The sequence below is a fragment of the Mauremys reevesii genome, linkage group 9 (genome assembly GCF_016161935.1).
Source record: "Mauremys reevesii isolate NIE-2019 linkage group 9, ASM1616193v1, whole genome shotgun sequence".
Classification (NCBI taxonomy): Eukaryota; Metazoa; Chordata; order Testudines; family Geoemydidae; genus Mauremys; species Mauremys reevesii.
Window position 1 is genome coordinate 89,161,761 of NC_052631.1, and position 27,314 is coordinate 89,189,074.

General features: G+C 45.3%; 1 protein-coding gene across 2 annotated transcripts; it reads right to left on the bottom strand.

Moving 5' to 3' along the window:
* Positions 1-4,382: 4,382 nt before the first annotated feature.
* On the bottom strand, positions 4,383-26,441 carry SH2D1A (SH2 domain containing 1A). Of its 2 annotated transcripts, XM_039489849.1 has the most exons (4): positions 26,147-26,441; positions 11,506-11,569; positions 7,753-7,888; positions 4,383-7,067 (listed from the first exon to the last, which is right to left on the bottom strand). In XM_039489849.1, the coding sequence occupies exons 1-4, from the start codon at positions 26,281-26,283 to the stop codon at positions 7,027-7,029; spliced, it is 378 nt and encodes a 125-aa protein (XP_039345783.1). In that variant the 5' UTR covers positions 26,284-26,441; the 3' UTR covers positions 4,383-7,026. The 2 variants fall into 2 exon arrangements, with proteins under 2 accessions (XP_039345783.1, XP_039345782.1); XM_039489848.1 differs by lacking the exon at positions 4,383-7,067 and having other exon boundaries at positions 7,314-7,888.
* Positions 26,442-27,314: the final 873 nt, after the last annotated feature.

Here is a 27,314-nt window from a genome sequence, read left to right on the forward strand (position 1 = left end):
TTCTGGCAAAAGTGTCAATAAAAGAGAAAGAGAAACATAGCACACAGTATATGTCAAAACCATATTTCTCTTTAGCTTTCTCATTAAAAGTAAAGATGTTTACAGTGTATGCCAAGAGCTTCAGTTTCTACCTAACAGTTAGAGGTTCTAATCTTACAGAAATTGTGTTACAATGGCCTGAGCCTTGTTGCTAGGAAACACTAGATTCCAATTTTTTATTCCTGCTCTAACTCCTGTGGCTGAATAGTGACTGGATACTGTATGTTCTATGGCTGCAGTTAATGGTCTGTTGCATTTTGCTCTGGTTTTCAGACCAGACGCATGCATTTTCTACAACAGCATCATAACAACACGTTGTAAATATTAAAAGTTAATATATTATGTGTCGATATTTGAAAGAAAGGAAATAAGTACTTTGAATATTTCATTTTTAAAAAATAAAATTGCAAACTAATAGTCGGTGTGACATTTTCTTTGCTCACACCAAGTACTCTCAAGCCATTCTAATTATTGCAGTAATTTTTTTTCAGTAAAAAACTATTTAATAACAAGGGTGGGGGGCTTCAAAAATATTTGTGGATGAAAGTAAGTGCTAAATTTTGGTATTGAAATGTAATTTTATTTCTGACTCTCAGACGTGCACTGACAATTAAAATCTGGTTGTGAAACCACAACATACGCATGCACCAGTTCTTACACTTCATCAGTGAGAGAGCAAACTGCTTGTTAAGGGCACTTCCAAGAAGTCAAGAACTGGCCAAGTTTGGGTATTCACAGATCAAAATACAGTGGCTCTTATTTCCTGCACTTCTCTTGGTTCATTCACGTGAGAAGAGCAGCTGCACACACCACAGGAGCATGACTGGGGCGGGGGGTGGGGGGGGAAACCACGCTTGATGTGGTAACAAGTGAGGGGGAAGGGACCGGATGTGTCATCACAGAGATAGGTGGGTAAAGACAGATTCCTGAAGCAATGGAGTGATTAGAAAGTGTCTTCCTCTGGGCATGTGCAGTGCAGCCTCACGCTGAGGAATAGTTTCACAAAGAAACAGCGGCAGACAGGGTGCTGCTTCCCACACCTAACTTTAGGACACCTAGAAAAGCAATGGGAGCCACAAAGCCTGAGTTCAGTGCCTAGGCTCGGAGGTGACAAATGTAGGGGGCCTTGCGCCCCTCCCCCTGATTTCTGCCCTCTGTTGCCAGCCAGGCATCCACCAGCACTAGGGGTTGAGGGGGGTTTGTACGGTGGAGCTGTCAAAGTCCCAAGAGCTCAGCAGGAGCAGCTGAGTCCCAGGGATCGTAATTGAGGGACTGTCGAAGTGGCCAGCACACGGGGGCCAGGCAGGGCCATTGGAGCAGGCAGATCAGAGCGTTTGCTGGCATCATGTGAACCAGCAGATCCATCGCCACCTTCACTGAGTCCGTCGTGCATGCTGGGCTCTGCACCGGCTTCAGCAGCCATGAAGTCCAGCCAGGGGTGGCTCAGCAGGGGCGGACACCCCCAGCAGGGGGAGCTGCTGCCTCGGGCCCAAAGCCTAAGGGAGGGAGCGGCCCCATGGGGCAGCAGAGGGGTGAAGAGGGCGCTAAGCCCATGCCTGGGGGTGGGGACTGCTGCAGAGTCTGCATGTTTGGGGTAGAAAAGGGCTGGAAAGCACTTTCCCTTGCCCCATTCCAGAGCTAGCTGAGGGGGCAGAGCTGCTCCCCATGCCGGAGCTGCACAGGGTTCCAGGCGGCTGGCACCTACCTGGCTCAGCCCCTCCTAGGCAGTGCCACGTGCAGGAGGGTCTTGGGCTTCCCCAGGGCACCAGTGCAGGCAGAGGCAGTGCGGGGAAGGAGCATGCTGGCCAGGTTGCAGGCATGTTGAGTGCTCCTGCCGGGGGCTGGGAGTGGGAAGCTGAGGGTTTACGGTGGAGCAGCAGGGCTGTGGGGGAGGAAGGCAAAGGGGAAAAGGGGGGTGGGAACAGCCAGGGGAGCATGCAAAGGGCTGATTGGGGGAGAGGGGCAGCTGACCACTCCACATCATCTCTGCTGTCCCCCCACCTTTTAAATTGTGCCCCCCCACTATTAACAGTTACATATCCTCTCTGCCTCCCCTCTCTCTACAGGGAACGACAGCCTCCTCAGAATGGGTTTCACAGCTGGCCTAATGGAAGATGCCACGCTGAGTGGTTGTGCTAAGCCCCAGCCCACTTGGCATGCTCAGCAGCAACTCCCCTCTTGGAGTTTGGGGGGGGGGGGCAATCTCTTTTACCAAGAGCCCTTGATTGGGGAGGTGGGAGAGACTCCCTCATAATTGTGGTTGGGGGGGGCCTCACCTGGGCACCCAGGGCTACTGGGGGGCGGGGGGAAGGAATCATCCATCACGGCGGGATGTGCCCTGGCCTCTGAACGCTAGGCTACCCTGAGGGGGGTGCGCCCTCAAGCCCACTTGGTGGTGATGTTACTTTGCCATTGGGGTTGCGGGGGTGGGCGTGTGCCTGTGTGAATGCGAGAATCGCTCGGTTAGAGCATGATGAACATGGCCCCTCTCTGGCCTCTCTGTTTAGTCACAGAGGGATCAGTTCAACCAGCGGAGATAGCGAGACGTCGTCCCTCCCCCCCCACACACAATCACTGACAGCGGCACCTGCAGGTTGTGGGGGGGAGGGGTCAGCTCGGTGACAGGAGCCTGGTTCTTGGCTTTACATGCCTGCAGTTAGGAACCTAAATCCTTTAGTGACCGTAGCCGTAGCTGGCTAGATGCACCACACGGCATGAAGTAGGTGCTGCTAGGCATGTCGCCACTGAACTTGCCTGCAAGGAGGGGGCGTAATCTGACTAAGGCAGGAGTGTGTGGAGGGCAACCAGACAGTTGGCATGATTAATAGTGGAGGAGCGAGGCAACAAAATACGATGTTTAGCGAGCTGGGCCTGAAGAAGGAACAGTCAGTGAGCCATCAAAGCGATGGGATGAGCTGGTGACTGTACTGCTAGAAACCACAGAAAGTAGTGGAGAGGGACAGGTACAAGGCTCTGGGGTGAGACAGGTCACACAATGCAGAAAGCAAGAGCTGCTACAGTAAATACAGTTATTTCTCAAATTAATTGCCAGCATGTAAAATATGGCCCTGTTGTTCCATATATAACCTGAAGCCTCAGTCCCTATTCCCATCAAATGCTACTGGGACAGGCAGTGACAACAGCAACAGCTATTAATCTCTTAATAGTTCACATCAACATAGGTGCTGACTCCATGGGTGTGCCAGGTCTGGAGCACCCCCGGGAAGAAATTCCTGGGTGCTCTGCACCCACTAGCAGCCAAGCTCCCCCCCCCCAACCTCCTTCTCTTCTTCCCCCTGAGCACACCACGGCCCTGCTCCACCACTTACCTCCCAGCACGTCCTGCCACCACCAAACTGCTGTTTGGCGGCATTAGCGGGCCGGGTGGGGAGAGGAGCGGGAATGTGGCACGCTCGGAGGGCGAGGAGGAGGTGGGGACGGGAGGGGAGTTGGGGATGAAGTTGGAATGGGGGCAGGGAAGGGGCCTCATGGAAGGGGTGGCATGGGAGCGGGGGGCCGGGGGTTGAGCACCCACAACAAAGAGGGGAAGTCAGCACCTATGCACATCAGCACTTGAACTAGCATCTCCAGCCTGACCAAAAAGTGCTGCTTCTCGCCTCGTTTATGAAGCTTTCAAACAAACTAGACAATTCTAGCATCATCCATAGGCCTCCCCGTTTTCAGTCCACTGCACAGCACAGACGCGCTTATGACACAGGGGTTGCTCAGCGCCTCATGCTACCATCGATGGCATCAGCTGTTTTGCACGGCCATCAGTAGCTGGTTGTGGCCCTTGGCCAATGTAGTGCCCTAATTTAGCACCAAGCTTCCAGCTGCCAGGGAGTGTTGCTACTATTATGTTTTCAAATAACCTGCCCCTGCATTTGACTGTCCTGACCCATGAGCGAACACCTGAAAATACTATTGAGGGAATGTGAGTAAAAAATCACATCACATTGTAACAGGGCAGCAGCTCAGTAGGCATGGTGCTGAGGCAAGAATTTGACATTTCACTATGGCTTCTCTATTGGCACAAGCCGGTACATGTTGAGCACTGCAGGTGGCTTTGTAGCAGAAAAGGAAAGAAGAAGCTAATGCGAAAGCGCGCTGAATGCCAAAAGACCACATGCTATGGCCTGGAGTTGAGCAGCAAGCAGTAAAATCTTTAAGGCACAGACATGGCCTGAAAGGGTCAATCAACAGAAATAACAAAAATACAATTTCATCTATTGATGGTCTTGTTTAATGGGCACCTCATCTGCTCTGGGGCTGATGCCTTTGATGAATTATGTAACAACGACCGAGCAACTTTAAATATTTTATTGAAAAGTAAATCAGTCCAGATCTGCCACCGTATAAAACAATTAAGTCAGAAAAACTTTTCAACCAAGCATTGATATAATGAGTAGCTACAGAACAACACACACAAGCAGTGTATAAAACATTACATTAAAAGTAGGAATTTGGTAGGTGTTTCAACTTAAATGAGCATTGGAAATAATTTAGAGCCAAAATAAATGCGTAATTGTTAATGGATTTGTGACACCTTCTCTAGGTTTGGGAGGTTTAGGTGGTACGTTTAGTCACCTTTATAAGGAAAATTTTGTGCATTACAATAAATTTGGCAGTTAAGGAACAACTTATCAAATGCTAATGTGATTGAATGAAGTTTCTTTACGCCAGTCATGGCTCTGCTGATGCTGCTTATCTGATGTCTATGTCCACTTCCTAGACTCTATTTTGTCTTGAGTGAAAATAAAGGCATTTAGCCATGTGCATAAATGAAGCTTTCAACAAGCAGGCAACTGAGGCTCCTTGGTCTAATTATCAGCCATGCCCATACAAGCGTGGTTTAGGCCAGCTCTCTCACAGAGTGGCATTCATTCCAGTGCAAGGCCCACCCACCACTTCAGCCCTGCTCCATGACATTAGCAAAGCCCCTCTTTGCAGACAAAACAGTGGCTGCATATGGATCAGACAGCGGGTAGGGCAGGACTGGCAGAGAGGCCTCTGCATCCATGATTGTTGGAGCTGCTGATTAGGCACCAGTGCACTGGAAACAGAGCGAGACTGCAGCCAATTGCCCCCAGTCCATAGATAAAGGCAATGGTGGCAAAGAGGCATAACTGCAGCATCTTCCCCAGTGTCCACACAGCATGCTCAAGTGAAGCTTGATTACTCAGTCATTTTAGGGCATTCAGGATGTTCATGCATATGAGAGTACATCACCAGGCAGGACCAGTGCATCAGCTCGTGCCCACCAGCAGAGGGCAGCGCTGGTGGCCGAGAATCCCTGCATCGCGTGACTGCAACCATCTATTTACATGCAGGTAAACTAAAGGGACCGACAGTGAGAAGGGGACAAATTATGGTGGGGGAAGGGAGGCGCAGGGACTTCCCTCCCCCAGTCACTTCAGTCCTCCCCACGGCCTAAACCGTGACAGCAGTAAGCAGCTAAAACTCCCTTCAGTGCTATACTTAGGCTCAGCTAACACATCAGAAGTTTGCCACGGCTCGAAGTGCCGTGGCAAAGTGCACCAGTTGGACTGGGAGGCCCGCCCACCTTCACTTGCAGCCAGATGTTTTCTCACACCATTGTTTTTGTCCAAAGGAGTAGTTGAAAACGCTAATCATGCAGCAGCTAGTGAAAGCTCCCTAGTTAGCCAGTGCTGCCAACTGTTGGGATTTGTATCAAAAGTCTCACAATGTGCATTACCCCAGCTTTCATTTAAGAAAAAGTAAGTTTCTAGCTCTCAAAGTTGTGGATTAAAAATTGTGACCCCTAAAGGCTCAAACACGAGACGGCAAAAAGAGACCCAAATATAGTATTATTTTAAAAAACACTGATGATTTTTAAGTCAGTCTCGTAATGTTTTTGGGGGAAAGGACACCGAGTCATGGTTTTTCATGACTTGGCATTGGCAATACTGCAAAACAAAAATGATTATTGTTTTCTGAAATGCCCAGTAGGATAAAAGTTTAAATCTATTCAAAATGGTTTCCCATTCTTTGTTCATTATAGATGGGCAAGTGCCATCCCTATAGTCAACGTTGAGGTTACTGTTTAACAGACATTTGTTCTAATTGTTCTAAAAGCCACATGCACACTTGGATTGTCTTGAAAATTACTGTGTGACATCAGAGGCTGCAGTAAGGTTAGTTGCTCAGATTTGGAGTCACAATAATGGAGGATCATTTGGCATCTAGATGCCACCGTCCTAGGCACCCAGAAATAAATGGAAGAGCAGGCAAATCCTATGGAAAGGATAATTTTTTGACACAGTTAGCCACCTTTCTCCAGCTCACAGACTAGCCGTAAACAATGTCCTCAAATTCATTTGTTGCTCAAAAACATTCAACGCATTGTTTTAAACTTTGGCTGGCTCACAGATTGAATATGCTACATTGCTGGTCTGTTCAGATTGGGCAGATAATACAGGTTATTTTCCCCGATTGGACAAGAATGCCAGCACACCCAGCAAGAAGTGGCTGATGCATATGATACCAATGTAAAAATTCCTGGAAATACACAGGCCTGCACCTTTGAAGTTTGCTTCTGGGGTGAAATTCATCCTTGATCAAAGAGCCTGCACAAGGCATCTCCACTATAAAAGCCACTATTCTGCGGCCATAAGTAGGTCTTAAGTGATACATAGGACTTATGCTGGGCTGAATTTCAATCAGAAATCAAACACTAACTTCATGTAAAAAGACTAACTAATATTCAAACAGAAAGCTCCCAAGCACCAACAGAAAATGAAAGTATTAAGTCATCCAATTGCTGGTTATTTTTTCTCCCATATCTTTATAAAAAAAATAACAGATTCACGCCAATCTAAAGGGCAGACTAGAAGTTGCATTAAACATACATTTCTGAAAATATTACAGGAAAACTCATAGAGTTGTAATGTCTATAATCTACAGCATTTTGTGTAAAAATGACCTATAAAAGCCTATTTAAATTACTTCAAACTCTGGGACGTGTCTTCATGAAGGATGCAAATAAAAGTCATGATCTTCCTTTTTTCCTACAAAAAAAAAAACAACAAACATAAATATATGAATTCTGCAAGAAGGCAAAAACTCATAGTCTTTGTATTTACTGTGAGTCATAGGGGTTAACTACATCTTGTCTATCATTGATGCAACCGGCATGCTGTTTAAGAAATATATTCACATACAATGCTGCAGTTTGATATAAATTCCCTAGCAAGCACCACAAGGCATCCATCCAAACCCCACAAGCTAGACTGGGTGCTAGGAAGATACCAATTTTTCAGACTTTAGGAGGTGTACACATGCCGTTGTAGTGACTGCCATGGGTTAATAGAGGCAAACAAGCCTGCAGTCTCTCTGCCCAAAGGCCTGGGGTGGTCAGGATGGAGGGAACAGAAGCTCCCCTCCAAGCCGGAGCATACCAGCACAGCCATTGTGCAGCTGTTGCTTCAGCTCCTGTCAATCTTTTAAGAGAAGCAGGTCAATAGATCCTCACCATACCCTTTTCTGCTATCATGGATGTAGCGCTGCAGTGTGCATGGGTTGCAGCTACCTGTCCCTTGCTGCTTAGTGGCACTGAACTAGTTCCACAGCCCTTTATATCATGCATGCCTCATGGGTTGGAGACGGCCAGAGAATGAATCTTGCCCCTTAGCACATGTGATGGCAAACTCCACAGGCCCATGCCATTCTGCTCCCAAGTGCGCCTCGCAGTACCTTGTGGGTGCTTGGCTTTTGCAGCAGTCACTACAGGATGCTGCAGAGGCGTTATAATGCCTTGTTCTGGCTTCTGGAATGCTGTAATTAAGTTGTGTACTTTCCGGAACAATCTTCTGTGGACCCCAGGTGCAGTCTGTAAAGAGAGAGACCAACAAATTACCCAAACAACAAGCTACGGGGGAACACCTCTACCCGGGAGGTGTTACAGAACAGCATTATTTTCACAAATGTAAAAACCTCAGCAAGAAGAGAAGTCCATTCCCAGCGCCACCTTAGATTTGTTGGAGCTGTCCTCTCTCTGCTCCCTTTCCCAGGAGCATAGCCAGCCATTTGAAATGTGTGTTTTGGTACGAGCTACGCTGCTTCACTGCACCACACCCCAACTGGCTCTACTACTGCCATACTTTCACAGGGCAGCCGTGCAGACCAGCTGCATCCCTAACGTACCTCCAGTCACTTCAGTGGGTATAACAATGAGGGCGTTGACCCAACACGTTCACTAAAATGGCCGCTGCAGTTAGACAGAGCTATCTGGTGATAACCGTCCTGAAGAATAAAGCCTTGGCAGTCAATACAGATGAGATCCTGCAGTGCTTATTGGGCAAATCAACCACTGATGTCAATTAAAATTGTGCTGAATGAAAAACTGCAGGACCAGACTAACAAATGTTGCTTTTTAAAAAACCCTGGGAGTATTATAGTGATTCCTGAAACAGCTGTGAGGAGTTCTATTGTACAGGAAGAATGAAAGGAAATGGCTAGAAACGATGACACTAGACAAGGACAGCAAGCGTAGCCCTCAGTCTAGCAAGGTCATTGTGATCCTGGTTTCACGCTGTGAAAGCGAAGGGACAGCAGCACCATCAGGCTCTCTTCTGATGGTTCCTGGAATTGGCAACGTGGTGGTAGAGAAAGGGCAAGAGTTTGAGGGGGGGGTCTGTTCTACACGCAAGATAAGAACACAACTGCCATTGAAGTATTGCTACAGTCAGGACAATGACTCTAAAAAGATACTGTGCGGGGAATTCCATATTTATCCTCTGTCAATGACTTCCTTGTCAGATTTGCTCACTTTACAAAGCAAAAGGCCATGAAGAAAATTGACCTCCTGCTGTAATGCAAGCTCCACCTGGGGTCAGGAAAAACAAGCTCCTCTTTCGTGTCTTCAGCAGCAATAACACTTACACAGACAATTCTCCAGTGCAACTGGGAGAAGTTTCATGACACTGATAGCTCACATCAGGCCTCTTTGCTACCTCTGAGTCCTGCTAGTGATTCGCTTTTAGTCTCCAGCTCATTAATCTAGTTTCCCAGGCTCTTAAAAGCATCACCATGTTCATTAAGTCATTGAGCGAGAAGGCCTATGCTATGGTTCCAGCTCACTTGTAAGGTGCTCTAGAGGCAGACCTAGCGCCCATGATGATGTTCCTGTTACTGTAAATATTAACAAGGATCCAGCCTGCTTATAAAAGTTTTATGGAGTGTTTGGCTCCCTTTTGCACCTGTTAACTAGTCACATCTCTCATTTCTTTGTACCACGGGGCTCTGTAAACTGTTACCTACTTTTATTGAAATCACTTTGTCTATCCTTGTCAATTAATCTTTGCAGATGCCCATCACAATGTATCTCTCTATCTTCAAGGGTCTTTACTAGACATCTAAAGCAACTTTTAAATGATTCAGCACATCCCTTCTGCAACCCTGGCTGGGCCTGAACACTCTCCTCACCCAGCCTCTTGGGGGAAAGCAGTCGTGGTACTTGCCACTTATACTCCCATGGAGGTGGGGGTGGAAGGACAGGGCAGCACAGAAAGGTGCTCAGCACTAGCAAGATTAAGCCTGTTCCTATACACCAGGGCGAAATCCTTGCTCCACTGAACATAATGGGGGGTTTGCTACTGACTTTGTGGGGGGGCCGGATTTCAGCGTCCTTTTTTTTTAAATTGTCTCGTGTGAGGCTTTGCGCATCGTTCTTTCAAAAATAAACCAACCTCACCAAGCGAGAAGAGAAGGGAGGCAGCTGATGGGAGGGGAGGGGCAAATGCTGTGAGAGAGACAAATTTGATGAGGTGTGACTGAGGGCAGAGTTTAGCCTGCCATGTCTACTCAGCACCCATTTACCTAATGATCTGAGGGGCCCCGAAGAATCTCCAGTTGCCAGAGGGGAGGATCCAACACCCTGAGCTTTCTTCCTCACTGCTGCTGCTGGAGGAGCGTGCTGTCTGGTGCTCTACTACCACAGGGGGAGATGAAGCTAGCCAGTGAATTGCTTAACCCTGGCCTCAAATGAAGGCTTTGCTTTGCCTGTGCTCCAGCCTGACCCTGCCAAAAATGTATTGGTGCTGTCCATCCTACTGCAGTGTGCACTGCGCCACCATGTCCCTCAGCTCTTTCACCCATGAGCTCCAACAGCTCATGAAAATACCAGTTTCCTTTCAGGAAAAGGAAGAGAATGAGGTAAATTCTGCTCGGCCTCGATCCCATTCTGCTGCCCCCCGCACCGAGGCCAGTGGATTTGTACATGAGGTAAGTCAGGCGAAAATCTGGCTTATTGAATTTTCTCTTACAGCCTCAGATTTGGGGCTTAGCAAGTCTCCCTGTTTTGGAACAAATAGCTGTTTGTTCACACACTGCATTTCACACCCTTCCCCTACGCCCCACCACAGGCAAAATGCCCACAGAAGCCAATGCAAGAATGCAGTCAAGTCCCTGTCTTTAAAGACAGATGGAACGTGGGGCTCTTTTTAGCTCTTTGCAGTGATGATAAAGTAATTTTTGTTTTGTTTTTTTAAAGCAGGAATGGGTGTGAAGCACATTCTGCTCCAGGGTTTGATCCTAACTGACATCAGAGTCTGGTCCAGGTATTTCCAGTGCAGTACAACATATTCTGCTCTAACGGATACTTGCTGGATGATTCTCTGCAGCTTGAGGTCTTCAAATCACAATTTGAGGACTTCAGTAACTCAGACATAGGTTAGGGGGTTGTTACAGGAGTGGGTGGGTGAGATTCTGACCTCCTGCATTGTGCAGGAGGTCAGACTAGAGGATCATAATGGTCCCTTCTGACCTTAAAGTCTATGAGTCTATAATTTTGCCAGCAGAATTAAGCCTGTTAAATTATATTTTAATGTTTGTAAATCAGTGTTCATTAATGTGCAAACTGAAAGCTAATTATGAATCAATATGCTGACTACATCCAAAGAACAAGAACTTCCGAAAATAAATAAGGATTAGTATTCACGTGAACCTAAATTATGCCATGAACTTAAATCACTCTTATTATTACAACTACTGCTACACCAGGCCTGAGTTTCCTCACAACACAAGTGAAGATAAATGTCATATCAAATCTCAGCTATCATGTATGTGCCTTGCGCTATGGATAAATACAATCTGTCAAGAAATTAAGTTAAAAACATTGTAAATCCTAGGGAATTGCTTTGAATATTCTGGTATTAATGGCATGTTTGGCAGAGGAGAAGTTAATATTGACTGTACTTGTCAAAATATGAACACAATATTTCTGCCACTTAAATAGTGCACTGGTGCATTCTGTAACAGCTGAACTGTAACAGGATGAATCTGTGCATTCAAAATTGTCAGACCTGGCACCAGCGATGGACTCACTTGAGACATTAAATTACATGAGAATCAGATATTGCAGAAAGGTGAATAACCTGGATATATTTCTTGAAATCAATACCTACACTCAACTGTGGGAACTTTTAGAAGAGAAGGAGCAATACATACCTCGGCACTCCAGGAACCTGTATCTGTCTTGGACACTCTGTAGGTATAAACATAACCCTTATATCTGTGAAAGAATCAACATGTATTTATTAGTCAGGTCTAGTGTCAGGTTTAGTATGCAGTTGCTCTGTAATGCTGGAATTAGTTCATGTGATAAGCTCCTTTCCTTAGCAATAAATTAGTCGATGTAGCCTATATTTAGAAATGCAAAATTTGGACCCAGATCAGCAAGCTAGATTTGAATCCCCAGAATTGTACTGCATTAGGCCTTGGGCGGGGGGGGGGGACGACATTATTTGATCCATCTCTGTCTGTGAACTCTACAGTTGCTCCCTATTAGGCAATGAAACCTGCGTAAATGTTTTAACTTTCCATCAGTGACCTTTTACATGCTTATTTATATATCGGACACACTTCCTGTGGAATAAGAACACAACAGGTATCATTAGTAGATGACGGTGCTGCGGCGTGATGTTTTTTTTTTAAATTGCAAATGTTCCCAGATGCTATGCAATGGATGTATTTTATTTAGAAATCTAAAACCACAATATCGAAGCAAATTAGAGTTTGTCTAGCTAATGCATTCCTAACCCTCAAAGCTCTGCCTTTGCACTTCAGTCCTGGACTGCTCCAAGGTCATAGTCTCCTGGAAACACTGATCACTTTATGAGATCATGAAATCTTCCATCTATTTTAAACACAGTTTCCATTCAGGGACCTCTGAAAATAGACATCAGCTGATGTCTGGAGTCAATCGTGCTAGAAGGTGCTTAGTACTTTACATATACACCAAGGTTCAAAGATGTGCCGTAAAAGCAGAGTGACAGATGTTAGTGACATGCTACATGTGTAAACTACTTGCTGTGCAAAGTTAAAGTAAGTAGTAACAGACCAGATCAGTGGAGTTTTACACCCATCTTGCAAAGGTGGACATGACTACACAAGATGCAGGGCAATGGAGAATCAGGCCCAATGCATTCAGAAAATGAAATAAGTTTACACTAATCGGGCATTTCCACCAAGACATTATGCATTATTAAATATTTCAGCATTAGCCATTTTTCAGAGAGCAGGTACATAGTACATCTCTTTCCAATTATACACAATATCACAGTAGTTATTACAAAATAATAGAAGTCATAAATGACACAGATATTTGAACACATTTGCTTATGCACCGTGTCACATGTCACTGCAACTCAATCACTTATTTCTGAGTGATATCAAAAAGCCATTTTGATAACCTCAGAAATGTTTGTAGCAATCGGAAGTAATTTACCAAAATAGGAAGTCATTAATAGCTGTCACAATGTTTTTAATTCACAAAGTGGGTGCAAAGTGCTACTGTTTTGATTTGTCCGCATTAATACCCCTTGGACTGTCACGTTGCACCGCTGGGAATGCATACACAAGGTGCAATGCAGTGGCAAATCAGATCCATTGCTAGTGCAGACTGGTGAAGCTACACTGACGTCAATGGCATTGAAGATGAGGATCTGGCCCATTGTTTCTATGCTGAATTAAATGTTGAACAGCACCTTTCTCTAGATCGTCCCAGAAAACAACTCTTATTCAAGGTCTTTGTCTCGGCTAAATGAATTACTGCACTTTTGATACCTGTTTTCTTAACGAATATGATCTTATCGTAACACTTTCTGTTAAGCAGCAGAAACTTCATTACCACTTTAAAGCACATTCTACCTTCAGTTTGCCCACAACCTGATTTTGATGAGCTGAGTTCCCCCTCACCATTGCATGGCAGAGCCCCCAGATGTTTTAAACAAAGGTTCATGATTTAACTTGTCTCACATTAATGGTTAGGGTCAGGCAGACAGGCTGCTTGTTTTTAAAGTTGTGGGTGTGTAGCGCAGCTCCCATCCACTCTCTCCTTTTCCCTCCCACGCAGCTAGATACCCTATGCTAGTAAAACCAGCTATAACATACACATAGGCAGTCTTTTAGCACACTGAATGAGGTGCTTCCCCAGTAGCACCATTAGCTGTCAGCTCAATTTTCTCTCTCTAAATCAGCTCAGACTGGAACGACTCTTAGTTTGACAGGACAGGCTCAGGCATAGCTGTCTCTTACACAGTGCATCCTTGTAGGCAAATGAACTACATGCCATCAGCTCAAAACCTGCACTGTTTGCTCAGGGATAGGGCAAATCCCTGATATAGAAAAACCGCTGGAGGGAGGACGAGGGTAAGGGAGAGAGCTAACACCTGGGGTTCTCTCATGAAGCGTCCTCCCAATTTTTCCCTTTGGGGTGGTGTTTGACCCCGCATCCCATTGAAGAATCAGGAAAAGGACACTCCATGCGGGGTTTCTATGCTCTGGGGACCTCTGCTGCCCCAGCTCCCTGACGGGACAGCACCAACAGAACTGAGCTGTCAGGGATGCCTCAGCCAGCAGATGGCTCCCCGGTACAAAAAGCATTTTCTGCAGGGTTGGCATGGGAGACCATGTGAACCCTCCTAGCCATGCCCTCAGCCTGCCCCCTGTTATCTCTAAAATGGCCCAAATGAAAAGCCCAGGTCTGAACAGCCCTGAAGTTCAGGTGATGTGAAATCTGGATCCACATTGCAACACTCTCAACAAAGTGATGAACGGAGCATTGACTGCTGCACTCAGTGGGCCTGACTCACCCCTGCAATCCCCCAGTTTTACGCTGGTGAAACTTCCCGGAATGAAGCCTGGAGCAGCACCATGGTGAACCAAGGCCTCCACAAAGTCACTTGCCCAGCTTCTTGCTCAGAGACAAAAGACGTTATAACTCCTAATTGCTCAGGAGATGGCTTAGAAAATAACTCTGGCTAAAAGTACCATGCTTGTAGAAGAGGAGATAGCTAGTTACCATCCCATCTCACATTAGACAGATTTTAAACCTATCGAACAAAAGGTCACTTTGAACAGTTTCTACTTTGGTACCATAACTAGGAAAACTCTGTCAAGGGAAAAGCATAGTAAGGTTTCTACTACCGGAACTATACTTTGCTTTAGATGATGGGTTTTTTCCTTTATAGAGTATTCCGCCCAAAGAGCTGCAAATGCCTTTCAGACAGATGATACGCTGAGACAGCATCTGCTTACATAGCCGCCCTCCCCCACCCCTTTTTCAGCTGTGTTCAAACATGTTACAGACACATTTACTTTAACAGGTGAATAATTACAATCTTCTGCACTGTTGAAATAGCTGGAGGATATTAGCAATTTGCTGCAATTTATAATTTAACCGTGACATTTTAACAGCACGGTATGTTTTGAAATAATTGCCAAATGTTTTGTACCTTGGTTGGGAAATTTTATTCAACTAATGTTTATTCAGTTTTAGGCCCAAAACTGAACTGAAAAGCGCAAAGTCAGCAGTAAATAACGTTCAATGCTGTCTCCTTAGCTATAGCTCTTTCCAGAAGTATTAGAGTTTGCAGTATCAGTTCCTAGGAACTGGCACGCTATTTAGACATTAACACATCACCTTGGAATTTAAGCCATAACCTATGATTCAGGCCAAGCTGGTAGTGCTGCATATAGCTAAGCTTGCCCGCCCTTCCCACAGTAAATCCCTGTTTTCAGTCGCTTATGACTGCCCCAAATTTTAACCATTCAAACTGATTTTCCATGTTGAGTATCTGCCTCAAGCTAAATTTTTTTGGGAACGTTTTGCCAAAAAAAGGTTCAGCTATTTCTGAGAATGCTATCAGGGAAAAATACATTCTTTGGGCCAGGTTAAAAAAAATTCTTATAACCGTTTTGTTAAGTGACTCGAGTGCCTCCATACATTGAATTTGACAGGAAGGTTGGCTCGGTTTCAAGAATGTGCCTTCCCCAGGAGAAACCACCTAAACTTGGCCAAGTTAGAAGCCTCTGAAAAATTGCAATTCACATGTGTTCAATAGAGACATGTTAGTTTGGCTGCTAAATTCTCACAATTCCATATACATTGAGCACGCCCATCTGGGGGATACAGGGCTGAGCAGGCTTTTTACTGCATTTGCTGCTCTCAGCTGCTGTGGTCTGTGTGATACTGAACTGTCTCTCCTGTAACCTCAGTGCTGCCCCTGCTAGGACCCAGGCAGCAGGGAAGAGGATGCTGTCTGATTGCAATGAGGAGGGAATAAGAGCCAGATGGGGAAGATGGTGGAGGAGTAGACAGACAAGGAGCCTGTGGGAGAGGAGACTAAGACTGGGAGATAGTGGGGGTAGCCTGGACTTGGAAGTACACAGGGGTTGGGGGAAAACCGGTCGTAGGAGCAGATGTAGGTGTGGGGGGGAGATGGATTGGCTAGGCAAGGAAACTGGGAGCTGAGGTCAGAGGAAACAGGGGTAGGGAGAGACTGGGATGAGGTGACAGGGGAAAGAGACATGTCTAGGGTGACCAGATGTCCCAATTTTATAGGGAAAATCCTGATTTTTGGTTCTTTTTCTTATATAGGCTCCTATCACCCCCCCACCCCCATCCCAATTTTTCACATTTGCTGTCTGGTCACCCTAGACATGACTGGGATAGGAACAGAAGGGGCCAGGCTTGTGGGGAACTAGGCAGAAGGAGCTGTGACCTCTAGGCCATACTCCCTCCAGACAGGGGCGGCTCTAGAAAAGAGGCTGCCCCCAGCAGCGTGTGTGTGCGCCGCCGCCTCGGTCCCGCCCGCCCCCCCCCTTCCCCCCCCCCGGGGCTGCTCCTCCCGGCCGTCCACGGCACCGGGACGGAGGACCCTGCCGCCCACAGGCATGACTGCGGCCGACCGGAGCGGAGCGAACAGCGCACGAGCTGCGGGGGGCCGGGCTGCGCTGCTCCGCCGGCTCGCTGCTCGCAGCAGCCATGCTCCGTCGCAGGTCCCAGTCTCCTCCCCGCGTCCCGATGACAGACAGGCAGGCCCACCCAGCCCAGTCCCCCGCCCCCCCTGCCGCCCCTAACTTTGGCCTTGGGCTTGCTGGGCTTGGGCCGCCTGCGCCTCCAGAACATAGACTGGAACCCAAGATTTCTCTGCTCTTGGCAAATATCCGTGAAGCCCACTGGCAAAGAGTGTGGCTATAGTGCTGGGCCATATAGACAATGACAACCTGCTACAGCTACCAGCTACTCCATTAGCTCAGGTGCCAGAAGTCTGTGTGGTGGATCTAAGGATTCCCTTCTGCTGATGACCCATGTGAGTGTCATATGGTGCCACATGATGGATTTTTTTTTCCGTTTGCTTTTTAAAAAAAAACTAGAAAATTTCACACACACACAAAACTCCTATGTTAAACAAACATTGAAGTTGCAAATTCAGGCACTCAGAAGTTAGGCAATGCCAGAATTAAGGCCTTTTGTGCGATTTTAATTCGGCCCCTCTTTGCGTATTATGATTAAGGCTATGGTTTGGGCACAGAGGTCAGGGCATTCACAATAATTGTGAATTTTAACAAAATCTGCAGCCATTGAGCAGTGGCTCCTGTGGGCCCAGCTCCTCACTCCAGGCGTTACAACCTGGCCCACGTGGTTGCGATGCTGCTTCGGTTTGGAGATGGAGGGGACAGATGCACTGAGCGCACTCAGCTGCAAATGAAGTCAATGGAAGCTGTGCTATAAACATATGAAGTCCAATATAATGCTACATGCCCTGAAAAATCTGAGCTGAGGTATTGGGCATCAAAAGCTAGTGGATCCTTTTGGCCTTAATATTTTTGTGCCTCAAATCCCCATTTGCAAAATAGGGCTAATACCATCCCCTCATTTCACTTGTGTGTGCTGAGGATGAATTAATACATGTGATGGACTCAGATAATATAATGCTGAGGGGCATTGAAAAGCCCATGTTCAAATTAGTAAGTCTGTCTTCAGAGCAAAGTTTGAATAGCGTGTAATAAATAAGGCCTGGGGCCAACCCTGAACCGTGAAGAGAAAATAAAATATTGAATAGCTGCTGATTCAATGAGCACTGCCCACCCTGTGCAATGAATTAGGCAGGAGGACTGTGGAAAAATATGTGAGCATGTAATTAAAGACACTGTCATCATGCATATGCACAAGGTTGTAGGGAAAATCTTATGAGTTCTTGACTTTGCATCCTTAGCATTGTTTAGGATGTACTAAGTCATATGTCTGTAAGTGGGTTAACGGGGAGTAATTTACTCATGGGGAGGCCAGAAGGAGGTGTGAGTTAAATTAAGGGGAAGGCCTACATTAGCTTATACTTTTAGCCTCCTTCCTGGAAGTGGCTTTTACTGGTTGACCATTCTCTCTTCTGGCCCCTTGATTTGTGCGTTACGCCAGTTTAGACTCGCTAACCCAGTCTTACTGGCATGTAATTTACACCACCTTGCACATAACCTCTAACCTGATTCTGTACCTTCAGCTCAGCGTAACATATAGCATTGCCAGACGACCGGTTTTTTACCAGAATGCCCAGTCGAAAAGGGACCCTGGTGGCTCCAGTTGGCACCACCGACTGGGCCATTAAAAGTCCAGACACTGGCACAGCGGGGGCCCAGAGCTAAGGCAGGCTCCCTGAATGCCCTAGGTCCGCGCAGCTCCAGGAAGTGGCCGCCAGGTCCTTGCGGTCCCGAGGCACATGGGTGGCCTAGGAGGCTCCGTGCACTGCCCCCACCCCCAGCGCCAGCTCCACAGTTTCCATTGGCCGGGAACCGCGACCAATGGGAGCTGTGGGGACAGTACCTGTGGGTGCGGATGCAGCGCACAGAGCCTCTTGCAGGGACCTGGCAGCCATTTCCTGGGAGCTGTGGTAAATGCCGCTGGGACCCTACATCCTGCGCTGCCCCCCCAAAAGCCTGCCCCAGCCCAGAGCCCCCTCTGCATCCCAAACCCCTCATCCCTGGCTGCACCCCAGAGCCCACCCCAAGCTGGAGCCTACACCCCCTCCTGCACTCTGAACCCCTCGGCCCCAGCCCAGACCTTCCTCCTGCACCCCAAACCACTCATCCCCGGCCCCACCCCAGAGCCTGCACCCCCAGCCAGAGTCCTCACCCCTGCACACACACCCCTGCCCCAGCCCAGATGCCTCTTCCACACCTTGAACCCCTCAATTCTGGCCCCACCTGGAGCCGACACCCCCCAGCCCAGAGTCCATACTCCCCTCACATACCCAACCCTCTGCCCCAGACCAAAGCCCTCTCTCGCACCCCAAACCCCTCATCCCCCAACCCCACCCCAGAGCCCTCACCCCCCCTCCTGCACCCCCAAGCCCGTGCCCCATCCCGGTGAAAGTGAGTGAGGGTGAGGAAGAGCGACTGATAGAGGGTGGGGTGGGGAGCACGTGGGGGCAAGAGACGGGGTGGGGCAGGAGCGGGGCCTTGGGCAAGGGTGTTCAGTTTTGTGCGATTAGAATTGTAATTGAAATCAGTATATTTGAAAATGTAGAAAACATCCAAAAATATTTAAATAAATGGTATTCTATTATTGTTTAACAGTGCGATTAATCACGATTAATGTTTTTAATCGTGCAATTAATGGCGATTAATTTTTTTAATGAAAGATTAATCGCAATTAATTTTTTTCATCAGTTGACAGCCCTAGATCATAACTTAACTGTATGTTCTCCTTTTCTGGTCAGTAACCAGCTTAGGTCTGAGCATGTCACATCTTGGCAAAAAAAATTGGAGATCCTCTGACTTTACAAGTTTCTCTGTGGGATCGTGAGCCCCTCACACCATCTGAACACTCTTTAACTGAAGGCAGCATCCCTGTGACCACTGGCTTGTCATACTTTTTTCTGACGCTAGAGCATGCATCCTAAACCTATCTGGCCCAGCCTCTGCTCCACCACTAACTAGAAAGTAGAGATTGGCCCAAACCAAAACCTTGAATGTGAACTTCTTCAAATTTGGGAAATAGAGTCAGATCCAAATCTATGGATTTGGTTCAGAGTCAGATCGAAAAACTAAAAGGGACCCAACTTTCTGATTCTGGCTCTTGAGCAGCCAAAATCTCATAAAACAGCATTTCTGTTGAGATTTTATCCCAAGAAGGCAGAAAGCTTGCAACTATGGATGATTCAGTGGCTTTATTTTAGTGTGTGCCAGACATCTGAGAATTGTGATGGACGCATTTGTGTTAGTGTCACTACAATTATAGCAGCATCTTTACATTTTTAGGTGTCTGTTGTTCTGCTTGATGCAGCTGCATTTTTAATGTTCTGTTCAGATGCAGCCTGTTACAGAGGAGAGATTAACCACATTTTCTCAAGTACTCTTCACTTTTGTTTTCTCGTTGAAGAAAATGGAAAATTCTTGCTAACTAATCCCACACCCTACCAGTGATTCCACCTCAATCGCGAACCTTCACAGTCTAGACTAGACCTAGTCTGGATCTTAACTTCACTTTCTCAGCTATGCTCTGTTCTCCTGACTTGTATTGCATGGTGATTGTTAGAGTTGAGCAGGAACCGGAATTTCCATTTCCCATGAATTTCTGCAATTCTGACACTTGTTTTTGCTACTAATGAGAAAAAGTGTCTAATTTTTCAGCAAAATGAAATTTTTGAAAAAAAAATTCATTTTGGTTTAATTAAAATATTTTGTTTCAATGAAATTGTTGTTTTTTATTTTAAATATTAAAATAAAATAAATTTCTCAATGGAAATGTGTTTTGCAATTAAAAAATTAAACATTCCATACCAGAAATGAGAGAATGGAATGTTTGGACAATATCAAACTGTTTCATTTCAATTTTTTTAATGAAATTTCACTAAGATCAACAGATTCCCAAGAAAAAGTTCAACTTCAGCGAAACAACATTTTCTAACACAGGGTTTCTCAAACAGGGGTCGCCGCTTGTGTAGGGAAAGCCCCCGGCGGGCCAGGCCGGTGTGTTTACCTGCCCCGTCCACAGGTCCGGCCGATCGCGGCTCCCACTGGCCGCGGATCGCTGCTCCGGGCCAATGGGAGCTGCTGGAAGTGGCACAGGCTGAGGGACTTACTGGCCACCGCTTCCAGCAGCTCCCATTGGCCCGGAGCAGCGACCCGCGACCAGTGGGAGCCGCGATTGGCCAGACCTGCGGACGGGGCAGGTAAACACACCGGCCCGGCCCGCCGGGGGCTTTTCCTACACAAGCGGTGACTCCTGTTTGAGAAACCCTGTTCTAACAGAAGTGCTGTTGGAAAATTTTCTACCAGTTCTCATAATTATCCAGGGCTCAGAATGCCTGTGTCTTACTGGAATGGTCACAAAAATATTTTAATTATATAAAATCCATCAAAAAATTATTCTTGACAATGATGATCTTCATTCCAATGAGTTGGGAAGGTTGAAATATTCACTTCAGTAGAATTTACCAATGTACTGTGAAGAATTTTCTTATACAAGAAAATGGTGAATGCTATTTACAGTGCTAACCTCGAATAGAAGAAGCTTCGTTGCCAAGATATTTTTGGTCTGTTACGTTTTAAAATATGATGATGATTATGTGCATTGCTATAATAAATGCAATTACTATGCAATTTCCATCAAGAATATTAAATGGCAAATAAAAGAAATGCAACGTTAAGGCTGACTCATGATCCTGAATCCAATACAGTAAGCACATCAGCTATGCATGGTGAGGTGGAAAGTTTTGGCACAGTGACTGCACTTAAATACTCCAAGAAACTCAGAAACTATGGTTATGATGATGGAACAAATAGAGAAAATTAAAGCTGATCAGACAGAAGTCTGTCCTGTCGCCATTATCAGCGCTTCAAGAGCTCCAAACAGTTTTATACTCTAGTTGCTAATTATTCCCTACAGGTTTAATGCAGTAAAGTACATGAATGGTTGACTTCAAAAAAATCATTTGAAAGTACAGTATAAAAGTGATGTATTTAGGTTAAGCTGCCATTCTAATAGATATTTAGAGGGCTGAAACAACTGCTCACATTCAGTTGAGACAGCCCCCTACAAATTTTGAGCCCCCAAATATAAGCACGATAGGAGTATAATTAGCATTGGCTTTACCAATTTACACATGCAGCTGCTTGCCTTCGCATAGGCATACACGTATCTGGAATGGTGAAGGGAGCATCTTCACCCACAGGTATAGCCACAAATTTTGCAGGCCCGGTTTAAAAAATAAGCCCATTCTTGTGTCCTGCATCCCCCATTGACTTCATTAGAAGCAACGTGTGCAGACAGACTCTATGGCTGTTAAAAAATGTCAAACAGGATACCTAGACAGGAATCCAAGATGTCTGTGAACAGAACATGCTGCTAGCAAAGAAAGAACTTCATAAAAAAAATCAAGACTCAATAATAAAATCTTGTAGCATTGTATGCAGTAGCCACCTGGTTACCCGATGGAACCATTTCTTTAAAAAAATCATTCATAAACATCCTAATTTTGAAGAACAGCAAGAAATGTTTCAAAAGATCATTAATTGAAACCTTTGCGCTCCTGGGCTAGCATATTTGAAACATGCAGCCGTACACCCACTCTTGCAATAATCAACATTATTTGTTTAAGAACGTTATTAAAGAAGTCACTATAGGCAGGCCCAGAGGGAGCACTTCATTTTAAAATATTACAGAAAATTGCAGGGAGAATCTGTATTTACAAGAGTTACGGGAGACCCCAATGCAAACCAAAACCTACTTATTGCTGTATGAACTATTTCCCTTCATCATTGTGGTCTTAAAATATCGATGAAAGAAACTGTGTCTTTGTGATTTGCCACAGCCGCACAAAAACCATTCTCTCTTTGAAGGCTTGTGGGCTCTCGTCGGCATGCAGTGACTTAGGGCACTTCAGTCTGGGCTTGAACTGAAGGGGAACTGGAAGAAAGAGGCAAAACAAACCAATAGTACTTTTGGGGAACAGAGCAGTGGGAAAGAAAACCTTCCTTGGTAAATGTTTATCACAAGGTCCTGATTATCAAAGCTGCTCCAGCTATCTAAGGGTTTTAGCTTGCCACCAATAACCACGGTATCTGAGCACCTTCCATGTAAATTCAATGGCAATAGCAAAATCCTTCATGAATTGTGTGGAGTCTGATTCTTCTCCCTTTCCAAAGTCATTACTCTGCTTAGGGTCAGGTTTTATTTTAATTAGGAGGCAATCGAAACTGACCACAGCCGTTGCTCCCTTTATTATATTCAAAGTCAGCCAAAGTGTTTAGGGAGGAAAAATGGCATAAAGAACATTTGAAACCTTTTTGAAAAGATTCTTAAACCTTTGGGTTCATGCTACTGTCATTGCACACCCAAAACTGGCTTTACATAGGCAGTGGTGAGCGCAGGATCGGCCAGCCATGTTTATTAGAGTTGGCTACAATATTTTCATCAAAACATTCCTCAGTGACAAATGGCTTTTTGAGGAATATTTTTGCTTGGATCAAACTTTTCTGTTTTTTCAACAACAAAAAAACCCGTAATCAGTGGAAGGGGGGAGAGAGAGAAAGGGAAAGACTGAACATTTTGCAAATCAATTTTGTTGTTTTCATTTCATCAAAAAAAATTATCACTACAAAAACTTTTCAGTTCATTTGAAATTTCTCACAGAAAATATATACTTTTGGGGGGTTGGCTCCAATATGTATGATAACATCTCTTCGTTCACTTACAGGCTTTGCTTCACCATTTCAGAAATCATTTCATAGTGACCGAATCTCCAGTAAGCGGTACACATTCTACCTAAACGCTCTCTAGGTATTCCTAGAGTAACCATCAGACTTTCTGAGTGCCGATTAAAAGTTTTTTTGTTAAAACCATTATTATTATTTGCTTATTTCTTATTATTAATTGTTATTAACTGCATAGTGCCAACACTGTTCTCTGTGCTTTACAAGGAGGTATGAAGACACGATCACAGCCCCAAAACTTAATACAGAAATACATTCTATAGTTTACTAATGGTTTGGGGAGGGGGTTGCAGTGCTGAACCTCAAAGTCTACACACACCTCTTTTTGGTTTTGCCAAGGCTTTATAGCATGTACTGTTTTCACTCTGGTCCTACTGTTGTCACTCGGTCCTACACTCTGGTCCTCCCTGTATATTTGCCAGTCTAGGCTTCGATCTTTTTTTGCTACAGCAAGCATCTTCATCCCACAATGAGTTAGTCGCTGGTTCCGTGTCTGCTTTCTCTCCCTGTCTGTGCAGAGCTGCTCCGCGATTTTACGTTTTTTGCCTGCTATAGTGGTCTATTGCACACACTTATCTAAATTACCATCACATTGCTAGATCATTCTGTAATTTCCTTGCATCATCCACTCAGAGCACTGTTTCCTAGTTTATCCTCTGCGACACTAATTGCTGTACAATCTACTTCTTGCTCCACATTCATTATTGAAATACTGTATTAAATAGTTCTGAATCCAGTGCTCATCTCTGTGACTCTGCCACCAGATTTCCATCCACGTCAGATCATAGTTATCTAGACAATATTGTTCTAGCTGCTCAGGTAGATATATCCACTAGACAGTATCAGAAGTTTTCCTAAGTACTTATATTATGGATTATAAAAGCTTTACGTATTTATAGTTTACAAGTAAGTAGTTTTTTTATCTCACACTTTGCTCATACAAATGTATCCCTAAATGCAAATATGTATTTGTGGTTCGCAAATTTTGCAGGCACAATTAGGAGGCTCCTTTATTGTTTATTGCATTCCCATTTGTCTTCAGAATCTATGAGCATCATATTTAACTGTCCTAATCTATTCTTTAAAAACCTGACCTTCCTATCATTCATATAAACCAACTGCCTTTAATACCACCAGAAACTCCTACTGATTATTCGCAGCTCCATGTCCTTGTTATATGTTCAAGTATTGAATGTAGGCTAACTAGACTGATTTCCTCGATTCCCGCTTTATTTTTCATAAAATTGGATAATATTGTACATGACTCTCCCATTACCTGCTACCCCTCACCTGTTCTGGATGACCCTACACATGATAAGTAGCTGTTTCACCATTTCCTCTGATAGTTCTTTAAGAACACTTGGGCTTTTATTATTTATTAGCTGGCGCCTTTCAGTAGAGTCTTATCACCGCTTTTCATATCTACCCCAAATCTGCATTAGTTTTTAACTCAATACACTTCTTAATCCCCTAATTTTTTGTTGTCTTGTTAAAGACTGAGGTAAAGTAGATATCAGGTGCATCATCCCACTTGGCATTCTTTAATCTTTGTTTTTCCTTCTCATTTAGTAGGGCAAGACAGGACAGTGCTTTGTGATTAAGGCACAACAGGAGATATAAAAAGGGAACCGGGTCGTATTTACAGTTCTGCTACAGCCTTCTTATGTGGCCTGGGGCACCTCTTATGTGGCTAGAAGCCTCAGTTTGCCCATCTGTAAAATGATAATAATACTGACATCCTTCACAGTTTAAAAGTCAAGGCTAAATCAAGTGATGCTGACAAGCACATTCAGCCCTTTGGTGGAAAGTGTGATATAAATATTATCTTAGACGTAGTAATACCCTCACTAGCTTATCCTTGCTACATGGACAAAAGCCTCCTCTTATTTCTTTTAGCTAATAATCATTTGCTTTGTCTCAGTAATTTCTGATAGTAACATATCTTGTTGCTACCCCTTCAGTTCTTTAAAGTAGCTCTCGGTACAGACTCGTTGGCCATGCTTTGCTCGTTTAGTGGCATAGCACTTCATGGTGCATGCACAACGCTAATGCTTAGGATTCTTCATCCTTTCTGTCCTCTTTTGCTAAAAGAACTCACACTTCTGTCATTCAAATACCCCAGCAGTATTAAGCCCTTTGTCAGCTCATACCCATTTCAGAAGCAACTCATCGGTGCCTTCTCTCCAAATTGGTGACCGATGACAGACACCTCGTAGGAATTCCTCCCCTTGCCCCAGCTCTATTATCCTAACTGATCAATTGTCACTGTTTTCTTTATTATCTATTTGTATTTCATGCGCTTTAAAAGTAGTTTATTCACAAATCAGCAGCAATATACCCAGTGTGCAGGGCACTATTCAGCTGCAGTAAGGCTGACAGAATCAGGCCCTGAAATGATGGCAACTGCTCACTTTCAATATATGAATGAAAAGCATCAATATTCCTCCATACCAGCCCTCAGGGGAAATGAGGCTTGGGGTCATACTGCTATTGAGTGTATTAAAAAGGAAGACAGACAACAGGCAAAACCAAAGGAATTATTCAGCATGAACAAGAAGCACATGCAATTTACAATCCAAACTGCATGGCTTAAGCTGTTATATCCTCCTTCCTGCTCTCCACCCCAGCCTCGCACTCTTTGTCTTTGCTCACTGTTTTGTGTCCCATTTAAGAGTAAGTGCACCATGGCAGGAACCTGTCCTTCCCTATTTCTGCAAAGGGCCAAGAACCCCTTACACGCTCCCATGCCTGAAGCCAATGTTAAAAAGCTAAGTCCCCACAGTGCTCTGGACACAGAAGTATTTGCACATTCTGCCAGAAGATGACCATTCTAACTGGCAAATGTAATGTGCGGCAGAACACATGCCGTGAACCCAGAAGTTGGAGGTCGACATCTCTGTGGAAAGCCACAGGATCATCTAATTGGCTGCCCACTAGAAGGTCTCCATGCTGCTGATCCTGCACCAAATGGAGTGGAGACCCATAAGACCCACTTGCAGCTGCATTCTACGTGGCAGCTTGGCTCCCCAAGACACAGACATACACCGGATAAGGGCTGTTGCTACCCTAGACTCCCTTGGTTCTCCGTACTCACAGCACACACAGGCAATACACTCCTGGGACGCTCTCACTGTCTCGCAGTAAATAGCTGCCATCCATCCCCGTAGCCAGCAGCAGCTTCTCCCCTGTCTCCCGGCTGATGTTCCCATGATAAACGTCCATAGAATCCATTTTCTGAAGGTGAACTGAGTGGAGCCCGGTAGAACCCAGCTAGACAGAGGTATCTGGTGTCAGTGACTGTTACACAGCTCAGTGCTGTCACCTGCCTGCTATCCAGCTGCTCACTCAATGGTTGATGTAAACAGGATGTGTTCCCACCTAGAGCTTCTCTAAAGACATTTCAAACTGACAGCCAGAGCTGATATCACCTATAAGGCATATGCAACATTTGACAGCACTCATATGACTCATAGCTTTCAAGATAGATGTTAATAACAACAGGTACATGAAGCCCACAATCTCCTTAACAAAAAGCAATGCTCCCCTCCCCACAACCCAGAATGCACAAGCTATGGTTAGGCCGAGAGCCACATTTGTAGCACCATGTCAGACAAGAGTCTGTTAGTATTTTCAGTAGGATTTTTGTCTTTTAAGGGTTCAAAATGTTGGAAAGTTGGAAAAAGTAAGGGTCAGACCTGTCCTCAGTTGTCTAATCTATGGTACAAGCATAGAGATGTGTTATCAAATGAGCAGAAACCTGAAGTTATGGCAAGGCAGTCTAGCAACAAAGGCCATTGTATGTTTTGCATGTGGTAGCAAAGACTTTCAGGGTAAAGAGGTTAAAACAAAGTATATGAATCACAAAGTGAAGGGACTGAGCCTCTAAATACATGTATTTCCATAGGGTTGAGCAGAAATGCTGAGTGATTTGCAAGTCATTGTAAGAACCAAAGCGTATCACCTGACTCTTAAATCCACTCCAAATCTATCAGTCACCAATGCCTCTCGGGCAAGTAACTTCAGTTCTTCATGACCCCTTTACTCCAGCTCAGCCTCCATTAAGTGACCCCATGTGGCATACTCCCAGCATAGAGTGGTTCCCTGGGTGGTATAGTGCTAACAGAACGGCTCTGCATCCCCTCTCCATGCAGCCCTAGGCATAGGAACATGCCCAGGGGAGGTGTATTTGGAAGGAAATGGGTATGACCAGAGTGATCCGCACTCCAGCGCTCTGGGACCATAAAACAGCCCACAGGAGGCCA

Excerpts from the sequence above, each read along its gene's own strand:
- SH2D1A (XM_039489848.1), bottom strand. The coding sequence starts at position 26,283 with ATGGATTCTATGGACGTTTATCATGGGAACATCAGCCGGGAGACAGGG. Across the intron at positions 11,570-26,146 it reads GTGTATTGCCTGTGTGTGCT|ATATAAGGGTTATGTTTATA; the intron begins GTGAGTACGGAG and ends ATTCTTTCACAG. Across the intron at positions 7,889-11,505 it reads CAGGTTCCTGGAGTGCCGAG|ACTGCACCTGGGGTCCACAG; the intron begins GTATGTATTGCT and ends CTCTCTTTACAG.